This window comes from Nerophis ophidion, linkage group LG19 (assembly GCF_033978795.1).
Source record: "Nerophis ophidion isolate RoL-2023_Sa linkage group LG19, RoL_Noph_v1.0, whole genome shotgun sequence".
In the NCBI taxonomy this organism is placed as follows: Eukaryota; Metazoa; Chordata; class Actinopteri; order Syngnathiformes; family Syngnathidae; genus Nerophis; species Nerophis ophidion.
Genome location: NC_084629.1, coordinates 20,899,333 through 20,911,772, shown reverse-complemented (window position 1 = coordinate 20,911,772; position 12,440 = coordinate 20,899,333). Strand labels below are relative to the sequence as shown.

The window sequence follows — 12,440 nt, the reverse complement described above, 5'->3', positions numbered from 1 at the left end:
GCCCACAGTGCAGCATGCCATACCTTGTCAAAGACTTTCTTGAAGTCTACGAACACATGGTAAAGCTGTTGTTGATGTTGCAGGTATCTCTCACAAATGATTCTCAAGTTGAAAATCTGTTCTGTGGTGCTCTGCCCTGCTCTAAATCCAGCCTGTTCTTCAGCTATGATCTGTTCAGCTTGGGTTTTTGTTTTCTTTCTTCACTACACACCTTGAAATGATGCGGGGTACTCTGGCAACTATCCATCAGTCAGTGTCAGACTTGTAAGTGTCATCATCGAGTTTCCTTCAGTGAAAATGTAATGTTAGCGTGCAACTTACATGGTTATGGGGGTGTTGCTAACCTGGCATTATGTTCAAATGTAATGTTAGCATGTAATGGTAGCATATAGCTGGAAACCCAGCACAATGTTATAATGTCAGAGGTTATAATAGCATTGCTAATCTAGCATGATGTTAAAAGGTAATGTTAGCACGTAGCTAACATAGCTATGCTAGTGTTGCTAACTTGGCATAATGTTAACATGTAGCTCACAGTTATGCCATTGTGACTAACCTAGCATGATGTTGTAATATAATGTTTGCATGCAGTTTGGACAACTATCCTAGTGTGGCTAACCTAGCATGATGTTAAAATGTAATGTTAGAATACAGCTCATTTTGCTATGCTAGAGTGGTTAATATAGTAAGATGTTTAAATGTAATGTTAGCACGTCGCCCTCATAGCTATACTAGTGTTGCTAACCTAGCATTTTGTTAAAATGTAATGGTAGCATGTAACTCTTAAAGTTATGCTAGTTTTGTTTATGATGTTAACCTATAATGTTGACATGTAGCTTATAAAGCCATGCTAGTGTTGCTAACCTAGCATGATGTTAAAGTGTAATGTTAGCATGTAGCTCACATAGCTATGCTAATGTGGCTAACCTAACATGATAAATTGTATTGTTAGCATGTAGCTTATAAAGCTATGCTAGTGTTGCTAACCTAGCATGGTGTTAGAGTGTAATGTTTGCATGTAGCTCACGTAGCCATGCAAGTTTTGCTCACCGAGCATGATTTTAAAATATAATGTTAGCATGTAGCTTACATAGCTATGCTAGTGTGGTTAACATAGCATGATGTTAAAAGGTAATGTTAGCATGTGTCTCAAATAGCTATCCGAGTGTTGCCAACCTAGTATGATGTTAAAATGTAATGTTAGCATGTAGCTTACATAGCTATGCTGTTGTTGCTAACCTAGCATGATGTTAAAATGTAATGTTGGCATGTAGATCACATAGCTATACTGTTGTAGCTAACCTTGCATGATGGTAAAATGTAATGTTGGCATGTAGCTCACATAACTATGCTAATGTGGCTAAACTAACATGATAAATTGTAATGTTAGCATGTAGCTTATAAAGCTATGCTAGATTTGCTAACCTAGCATGGTGTAGAGTGTAATGTTTGCATGTAGCTCACATAGCCATGCAAGTGTTGCTCACCGAGCATGATGTTAAAATATAATGTTAGCATGTAGCTTACATAGCATGATGTTAAAAGGTAATGTGAGAATGTCGCTTGCATAGCTATCCGAGTGTTGCCAACCTAGTATGATGTTAAAATGTAATGTTAGTATGTAGCGCACAGGGCTATGCTAGTGTTTCTAACCTAGCATTATGTTAAAATGGAATGTTAGCATGTAGCTCACATAGCTATGCTAGTGTGGCTAACATAGCATGATGTCAAAATTTAATGTTAGCATGTCGCTCTCATAGCTATTCAAGCATTACAAACCAAACATTATGTTAAAATATAATTTTATCATGTAATTCTTAAAGCTATGTTAGGTTTGTTTACTATATCAAGATTTTTAACTATAATGCTAATATGTAGCTTATAAAGCTATGCCAGTGTTGCTAACCTCGCATGATGTTAAAGTGTAATGTTAGCATGTCGCTCACATAGCTATGCTGTTGTGGCTAACCTTGCATAATGGTCAAATGTAATGTTAGCATGTAGCTCAAATAGCTATGCTAATGTCAATCAATCAATCAATCAATGTTTATTTATATAGCCCTAAATCACAAGTGTCTCAAAGGGCTGCACAAGCCCCAACAATATCCTCTGTTCAGATCCCTAACCTCATATGATAAAATGTAATGTTAGCATGTAGTTTATACAGCTATGGTAGTGTTGCATTATGCTAACCTAGCATTATGTTAAAATGTAATGTTAGCATGTAGCGCACGTGTTGCTAACATTTGAATCCTCCTGTCCCATTTGTTAAAGTGAAATGGTTGTATGTGATACATGACATGTATTATGTTGGACAAGTGCACACTTACAGCGTTGATGTCAAAAGTACACAATTGTACTTCTTAAAGACACACGCAGCTCATTAGCATTAAAGCTACACACACAAAAGGTACTTTTAAAAAGTTGTTGTGAAAAAAACCTTCCAACCGCTGCTGAAGTTTTTCTGACAGCTGCAGTTTGACCCTGGAACAGACCAGAGGACTTCTGTCCGAGTCTAACCTCTGACCCAAATTCTCAGCACCAAACCTTCTTTGCTCTGAGCCGAACCTCTCATTGGTCGACGTGCCCGCGCCCTCGTGCCCGCACCAAGCCCCCCTCCCCCGTGTCTCCAGGAGATTCTCCCGCGTACGCGCCCGCACCCAAACCCCGCCCGCCTATCACGTCTCGAACGCGCACGTCGCAACCAATCTGTGCCGGGCGTGCCCGCTGGTGGAATGCGCGCCCCCGCTGACCCCCACCCGTCTCCCCCCTCCTCCTCCTCCTCTCTTCACTGCAGCTTGCATCCCGGCCGCTAATTGCAGCGCAGTGCCGATGTTCGATCATTAAAATGCACATTTTACTTTCACTTTACGCACTTTTTCACGCACGGACCGTGCACTCGGAGCATCTTGGCGAGCGTGCGTGTGCACGCGCGGAACAAGAACGTCTCCAATGGGACAACTATTATTTTTGATATTGCGGATTATTGGAGCCACTTGCGCCGCGCCGCAGAACATTCTGGAAACGCTGTGGGGAACGATGCTTTAAGTCCGGAGGAAAAGTCCGTCTTTTTTTTTTTTTTTTAATAAGATGTTTTTTTACGCAGCGTTGATTTGTTGAATTAAGGCAAAAGAGAATTGCGTCACTTGTCGATGTAGAGCAATAAAAAGGCGCAGAGTGTTTGCGGGTCATCAGGCTTACATAAGCAGCGGGCGTCATGTACGCAGGACGCAAGAGGAGAAAACCCGTCCAGAGAGCGTAAGTCACATTCCAGTCTTCTTCCAGGCAAATATGTGCCAAGGAAATATTCGAATATGTGCAAAAGAAATATAGAAATATTTGCAAAGAAAATACTGAAATATGTGCAAAGAAAATATGGAAATATGTGCGAAGCAAATACAGAAATATGTACAAAGAAAAAAAAAATATGTGCAAAGAAAATATAGAAATATGTGCAAAGAAAATACTAAAATATGTGCAAAACAATGTAGAAATATGTATGAAGACAATATCGAAATATGTGCAAAGAAAATATAGAAATGTGTGGAAAGAAAATACTGAAATGTGTGAGATGGAAATATAGAAATATGTGCAAAGGAAATATAGAAATATGTGCGAAGCAAACACTGAAATATGTACAAAGAAAAAAAACATGTGCAAAGAAAATATAGAAATATATGCAAAGAAAATACTGAATTGTGTGCAAAGAAATACTGAAATGTGTGCAAATAAAATACTGAAATATGTGCAAAGAAAATATAGAAATATGTTGTGGAACAATTTCTCCTGTGGACCATTAAAGTTTGTCTAAGTCAAATATGTGCAAAGAAAATCCTAAAATATGTGCAAAGGAAATATAAAAATTTGTTCAAAGGAAATACTGATATATGCGCAAACCAAATATAGAAATATGTGCAAAGAAAATAGTGAAAGATGTGCAAAACAATGTAGGAATATGCATGAAGATAATAAAGAAATATGTGCAAAGAAAATATAGAAATATGTGCAAAGAAAATACTGAAATGTGTGCAAATAATACACTGATATATTTGCAAAGAAAATATAGAAATATGTGCAAAGAAAATATAAATATGTGCAAAGAGAGTATAGTAATATGTGCTAAGAAAATATAGAAATATGTGCAAATAAAACACTGAACTATGTGCAAAGAAAATACTGAAAATGTGCAAAGAAAGTAAAGATATATGTACAAAGAAAATACTGAACAATGTGCAAAGAAAATACTGAAAAATGTGCAAAGAAAATATACAAATATGTGCAAAGAAAATATACAAATATGTGCAAAAATTCTGAAAAATGTGCAAAGAAAATATAGAAATATGTGCAAAGACAATATAGAAATATATGCAAAGAAAATACTGGAATATGTGCAAATAAAATATAGAAATATGTGCAAAGACAATAGAGAAATATGTGCAAATAAAATAATACTGGAGTATGTGCAAAGAAAATACTGAAAAATGTCCAAAGACAATATAGAAATATGTGCAAAGAAAATACTGAAAATAGCGAAGAAAACATAGAAATGCGTGCAAAGAAAATACTCAAATATGTACAAAGAAAATACTGAAAAATGAGCGAAGAAATTGGAGAAATATGTGCAAAGAAAATACTGAAATATTTGCAAAGAAAATACTGAAATATGTGCAAATTATGCTCGAGATCTTTTTTTTTTCTAAGAAAATACAATGTATTCCGAGTCGTGTTGGACCAACCAAACGTAATGAGTAAAACGAGTGTGGCTGGCAGGATCATTGCAGGCCTGCACTGACCTTCAAAGACAAACCGGGTAACAATTTCAATATTTAAAATTTCAATCATTCTTTCTCATGCTGCAAACATTTCAAAACGAAAAGAAAAAAACTGTTAATATCTCATGTTTATTTCTGATGATGTTTCGATCTTTATTATTATTACGACCTCTCAGCTCCTTCTCCTTGTATTGTGTGGCGCTAATAATACAAGTCATGTTGTCAAACATTTGTATTGAACAAATTGCTGGATTTAAATGATGAGTTATCAGCAAAATAATTGTGAGGAACGAAAAATGCACTTAAAGAAACAATCGAATCAATACGAATAAATCAACATGTTCGATAATAGATGTAAATTATGTTCATTTATGAATATATGTAACATTGATGTACTATTCTACCGCAAATGATGGAATTCTTCACATCCTATTATTTCCCCCGCGGAATAGAGTGGGTATGAAAAAATACAAAAATGAGAAAAGTCAATATTGTGATGTGTTTTGCATGTTTGTGTAAATATTTGGGCGTCGGGCGGTCACGTGACGTTGATAAAGGCGAACGGAGCAGGTCAAGCACGCCGACGTCCATCATGCAGCATAAACACATTTCATGCTCACTGCAGGTGAAAAAAAGCATAAAACATGCCCCCCCCCCCCCCCCCCCCCCACACACACACACACTTTAAAAACATATTCAAAATGTTCCTCTTTCACAAAAAAGGGAGGGCCTTCACATTAGGTACACTTGCACAAATACATGAAGCTGATCATTTTCGTTTGTGCTTTCTGCCTCAAACCTCATTCTTATATTTACACTTTTTTAATGTACAATAACTCAATTAAATCATGCAAAAAAAAAAATGAATGCATGTTTATGTGCTACTGTCAGACAAATTACATTTATACAATAACATTCCCACAAATTATACAACATTACATTTATATACATTACATATATACAATAACATTCATATAACTTACAATTATACAATTACATTCATACCAATTACATTTATACAATAATAATACAAATTACATAATGTAATTTTTTCAAACAAATTACATTAATGCAATTACATCAATTCAACTACATTTGTACAAATTATATTAATTCAAATTACATTTATAAAAGTTACATTCATACTGAGTACTATTTTTATACTATATACACTATGTACTATATACTTCATTTATATTCTTAACTACTTATACCACATTTATGCTATACATATTATATTTACACCACATTTATACTCTATACAACATATTTATACTATGTACTACTTTTTACTCTTAAATGTATACATTTATACTATAAAGCATATTCAACATATCCATACTACATGTATCACATTTATACTCTATACAATACATCAATACCAGGGGTGTCCAAAGTGCGACCCGGGGGCCATTTGCGACCCGCAGCTAATTGTTTAGTGGCCCGCCACACATTCTGGAAATGCTATTGCAAAAATAAAAAATAAAAACGTTAAAAAAAGTAGAATGAGGTAAAATCTAACAGGAAAAGTTGCAATGTTGACACAAAGCTGCCATGCAGGCTGTTTGTTTTTCTTTTGTCTTTATTTATTTTGCTCTTATTGCCAATACTAAAAAAACAACATCAACTATAATGAGTTATTGACCTATTCAAGGCTCCAATTACTTCAAATATTTCACTTTATAAAGTTTTATGTGGAAAATATGATGTGCATATATTGTGTGGTTGCCCTATGGAAACAGTGTTTTCTTTGACAAAAGAGCATAAAACAAGCAAAATAATAATTCAAACGTAAAATCGACAGATATATCTGAAGTTGATCTCATAACTTAAGTGTGGAAAGTAAAACAAATAATAATAAAAATGTATCACTTTATGAGTGGTGGACCTTTTGGATCCCAAAGATATTTATTGGGATTTTATTTATTTTTTCACTGTGATTACTCAGAAATAATAATACATTTAAATCAATGGTGTCCTGCATTACTGATTTTTTAGGGCTCCAATTAATTCAGATCAAACATTGCTTTCTGAATGCTTCGGGCAAAACTGAAAATGCATAAAACTTTTTTTTTTTTTTTTTTTCTTTTTTTTTCTACTTTATATCAACCTGAAGTTGATATACAGATTTACTGTAAGCGTTACATAAAAAATGAAAACAATAATTTGACTCATTTTTAACATGTTAATGACGGAGACCCTCTATGGTACCTGGGAGTCCTAAAGGTAAAAAAAGAAAAAAAAAAAACTATATATTTTGTTATGGTTTGAAAATGAAAAATATCAAAACAGCCCCCGCATGGTTTAATTTTTCCGTGTGTGGCCCTCAGTAGCTGAGATAGGCGCCAGCGCCCCCCGCGACCCCGAAAGGGAATAAGCGGTAGAAAATGGATGGATGGATGGATGGCCCTCAGTGGAAAAAGTTTGGACACCCCTGATTTATACCATTAACTATATTGATACTATTTACTAAATTTACACTATATAGTATATTCATAATCATATTTCCTATATTATATAATACATACTTTATTTACACGATACACCATTTGTATACTGCTTTTTTTTTTATAAAAGTACAATATATATATACATATATATCAATCAATCAATCAATGTTTACTTATATAGCCCTAAATCACTAGTGTCTCAAAGGGCTGCACAAACCACCACGACATCCTCGGTAGGCCCACATAAGGGCAAGGAAAACTCACACCCAGTGGGACATTGGTGACAATAATGACCCAGTGGGACGTCGGTGACAATGATGACTATGAGAACCTTAGAGAGGAGGAAAGCAATGGATGTCGAGCAGGTCTAACATGATACTGTGAAAGTTCAATCCACAATGGATACAACACAGTCGCGAGAGTCCAGTCCAAACACAGCAGCGAGAGTCCCGTTCACAGCGGAGCCAGCAGGAAACCATCCCAAGGGTAGCGGACCAGCAGCGCAGAGATGTCCCCAGCCGATACACAGAGGGACATAGAAGAAAAAGAAAAGAAACGGCAGATCAACTGGTCTAAAAAGGGAGTCTATTTAAAGGCTAGAGTATACAAATGAGTTTTAAGGTGAGACTTAAATGCTTCTACTGAGGTGGCATCGCGAACTGTTACCGGGAGGGCATTCCAGAGTACTGGAGCCCGAACGGAAAATGCTCTATAGCCCGCAGACTTTTTTTGGGCTTTGGGAATCACTAATAAGCCGGAGTCCTTTGAACGCAGATTTCTTGCCGGGACATATGGTACAATACAATCGGCAAGATAAGATGGAGCTAGACCGTGTAGTATTTTATACGTAAGTAGTAAAACCTTAAAGTCACATCTTAAGTGCACAGGAAGCCAGTGCAGGTGAGCCAGTACAGGCGTAATGTGATCAAACTTTCTTGTTCTTGTCAAAAGTCTAGCAGCCGCATTTTGTACCAACTGTAATCTTTTAATGCTAGACATGGGGAGACCCGAAAATAATACGTTACAGTAGTCGAGGCGAGACGTAACAAACGCATGGATAATGATCTCAGCGTCTTTAGTGGACAGAATGGAGCGAATTTTAGCGGTGTTACGGAGATGAAAGAAGGCCGTTTTAGTAACGCTTTTAATGTGTGCCTCAAAGGAGAGAGTTGGGTCGAAGATAATACCCAGATTCTTTACCGTGTCGCCTTGTTTAATTGTTTGGTTGTCAAATGTTAGAGTTGTATTATTAAATAGAGTTCGGTGTCTAGCAGGACCGATAATCAGCATTTCCGTTTTTTTGGCGTTGAGTTGCAAAAAGTTAGCGGACATCCATTGTTTAATTTCATTAAGACACGCCTCCAGCTGACTACAATCCGGCGTGTTGGTCAGCTTTAGGGGCATGTAGAGTTGGGTGTCATCAGCATAACAGTGAAAGCTAATACCGTATTTGCGTATGATGTCACCTAGCGGCAGCATGTAGATGCTGAAGAGTGCAGGGCCAAGGACCGAACCCTGGGGAACTCCACACGTTACCTTAACGTAATCCGAGGTCACATAGTTATGGGAGACACACTGCATCCTATCAGTAAGATAAGAGTTAAACCAAGACAGGGCTAAGTCTGACATACCAATTCGTGTTTTGATACGTTCTAATAAAATATTATGATCGACGGTATCGAAAGCAGCGCTAAGATCGAGGAGCAGCAACATAGATGACGCATCAGAATCCATCGTTAGCAATAGATCATTAGTCATTTTTGCGAGGGCTGTCTCCGTGGAGTGATTTGCCCTGAAACCGGATTGAAAGGTTTCACATAGATTGTTAGACGCTAAGTGTTCATTTAACTGCTCCGCAACAATTTTTTCAAGGATTTTTTAAATAAAGGGAAGGTGAGACACCGGTCGGTAGTTTACCATGAGGTCAGGATCGAGGTTAGGTCTTTTAAGAAGAGGATGAATAATATATATATACTATATTGATATGTTATACTACATTTTTACTACATAGTATTTTCATACTATATATACACTGTATTTATACTATGTACTCTACATTATACTATATACACTATATTTATACTATGTATACTACAGTAATACTATATACACTATAGTTACACTATATACTGTATTAATACTACATTGATACTATATACTACGTTTACAGTATGCTTTTCATACCATATGCACAATATTTATAATATACTATATTGATACTGTATTATAAATGTGTACAACAGTACATAGTATAGTCATACTATATCATATTTGTACTATGTATAATGTGTTTATACTATATACCTCCTTTCTACTATATTCATACTATATAGTATAAACATACTCTATACTACATTTATATTATATTCGTATATTCATACTCAATGCACAGTATTTATCATATACTATATTGATAATGTATATCGAATATGTACTACTATATATATGTTCATTCTATATTATGTTTCTACTATATATAATGTATTTATACTACAAACCCCATTTCCATATTAGTTGGGAAATTGTGTTCGATGTAAATATAAACAGAATACAATGATTTGCAAATCATTTTCAACCCATATTCAGTTGAATATGCTACAAAGACAACATATTTTTATGTCAATAAATCAATAAATACTGATAAAGTTGAGGGATGCTCATCAAACACTTATTTGGAACATCCCACAGGTGTGCAGGCTAATTGGGAACAGGTGGGTGCCATGATTGGGTATAAAAACAGCTTCCCAAAAAATGCTCAGTCTTTCACAAAAATGGATGGGGCGAGGTACACCCCTTTGTCCACAACTACGTGAGCAAATAGTCAAACAGTTTAAGAACAACGCTTCTCAAAGTGCAATTGCAAGAAATTTAGGGATTTCAACGTCTACGGTCCATAATGACATCAAAAGGTTCAGAGAATCTGGAGAAATCACTCCACGTAAGCGGCATGGCCGGAAACCAACATTGAATGAACGTGACCTTCGATACCTCAGACGGCACTGTATAGAAAACCGACATAAATCTCGAAAGGATATCACCACATGGGCTCAGGAACACTTCAGAAAACCACTGTCACTTAATACAGTTGGTCGTTACATCTGTAAATGTAACTTAAAGCTCTACTATGCAAAGCAAAAGCCCTTCATCAACAACATCCAGAAAGGCTGCCGGCTTCTCTGGGCCCGAGATCATCTAAGATGGACTGATGCAAAGTGGAAAAGTGTTCTGTGGTCAGACGAGTCCACATTTCAAATTGTTTTTGGAAATATTCAACATGGTGTCATCTGGACCAAAGGGGAAGCTAACCATCCAGACTGTTATCGACGCAAAGTTCAAAAGCCAGCATCTGTGATGGTATGGGGGTGCATTAGTGCCCAAAGCATGGGTAACTTACACATTTGTGAAGGCAACATTAATGCTGAAAGGTACATACAGGTTTTGGAACAACATATGCTGCCATCTAAACGCCGTCTTTTTCATGGACGCCCCTGCTTTTTTTAGCAAGACAATGCCAAGCCACATTCAAAACGTGTTACAACAGCGTGGCTTCGTAAAAAAAAGAGTGCGGGTACTTTCCTGGCCCGCCTGCAGTCCAGACCTGTCTCCGATCGAAATGAAGCGTAAAATACGACAGCGGAGACCCCGGACTGTTGAACGACTATCGCTCTACATAAAACAAAAATGGTAAAGAATTCCACTTTCAAAGTTTCAGCAATTAGTTTCTTCAGTTCCCAAACGTTTATTGAATGTTGTTAAAAGAAAAGGTGATGTAACAGTGGTGAACATGCCCTTTCCCAACTACTTTGGCATGTGTTGCAGCCATGAAATTCGAAGTTAATTATTATTTGCAAAAAGAATAAATAAAGTTTATGAGTTTGAACATCAAATATCTTGTGTTTGTAGTGCATTCAATTGAATATGTGTTGAAAAGGATTAGCGAATGATTGTATTATGTTTTTATTTACCTCTCACACAATTTCCCAACTCATATGGAAACAGGGTTTGTATATACCTCATTTTGACTCTATCCTATATTCAAACTATATAGTATAAACATGCTATATACTACATTTATACTATTTAGTATGAACATACTTAATAGTATAAACATACTATATGCTGTATTTATACTATATGCAATATTTGTAGTACATAGTATAGATATGCAATATAGTATAATTTTACTATATTTGTACTATAGTAGACATTGGATATTCCTTCGGCTGGAAGCAACAATCAACGTTTAACTTTTCCAAACTTTTTTACATTTCCAAGATTTTCTCCCGTTCTGCAGGGTGAAACAGACGCCGACGGAGGGCGCCAAGTCCAACCCATCTAAGCGGCACCGGGACCGGCTCAACGGGGAGCTGGAAAGGTTGGCCAGCCTACTGCCGTTTCCGGAAGAAGTGACGGCCAGCCTGGACAAACTGTCCATCTTGCGCCTGAGCGTCAGCTACCTGCGAGCCAAGAACTTCTTCTCTGGTAAGTCGGGTCAAACTTGGCCAGCTGCTAGTCGGGTGCCAAACTGTATGTCGGGTCTGTTGCCTTGTCGGGGACATGGAGACGTTCAGGCTCGGGATTGGTGGTCAATCACCTTTTGGGTCCCTAACATCCGTTTTAACAAAGTTATGTGTTGTTGTCGAGGCCATGGAGATTTACTAGACTGGCCTATTTGACTGCCTAAATGGGTTGCTACAGAAAGTGGAGGGCAAAAGTCCTTCAGGCCTAAATAGTTGGCTGCCTAAACGGGCTGCCATAGAGAATAAAAGAAGAAATCAAACTCCAGGATATACGAAAAGTTTGGTGCGAGATGATTTTAGTACATGGCATCAACCAGTAGACGACAAAAGTCATTTATGCCTAACTAGTGTGCCGCCTAAACGAGCTGCCATAGAAATAAAAACAATAAAACCAAGAGTGCGAGCATTTGTTTACTTGACAGCAAACAGGCATTAATTATTCAGGCCCGACCATTTTGCGGCTTGAACAAGTTCATATAATAACAGAAACAGAATGATCGCAATAAGAGAGCAAGGGTTTGCAAGATAAAAAAGTCATTCAGGCCCTACTAGCCTGAACCTAAACAGGGTGCCATAGATATCAAAAGAGAACACGAACAAGACAATAACAATATTTTGGTTTAGGATATTTTTAGTAACCAACAGATGGCATGAGTCAATCAGGCTGCTTAAATGAGCTGCCATATAAATCAACATAG

The 12,440-nt window shown here is 36.8% G+C and overlaps 1 protein-coding gene across 1 annotated transcript in view; it reads left to right on the top strand.

Annotated features, from left to right (window-relative positions):
* The first annotated feature begins 2,790 nt into the window (after positions 1-2,790).
* LOC133538162 (aryl hydrocarbon receptor-like) overlaps positions 2,791-12,440 on the top strand; it is a 77,980-nt gene continuing 68,330 nt past the window's right edge. The window contains exons 1-2 of the mRNA XM_061879522.1: positions 2,791-3,258; positions 11,517-11,704. Of these exons, the coding sequence (XP_061735506.1) occupies positions 3,218-3,258; positions 11,517-11,704 (229 nt within the window). The 5' untranslated portion in view covers positions 2,791-3,217. The remainder of the gene's footprint in view (positions 3,259-11,516; positions 11,705-12,440) is intronic.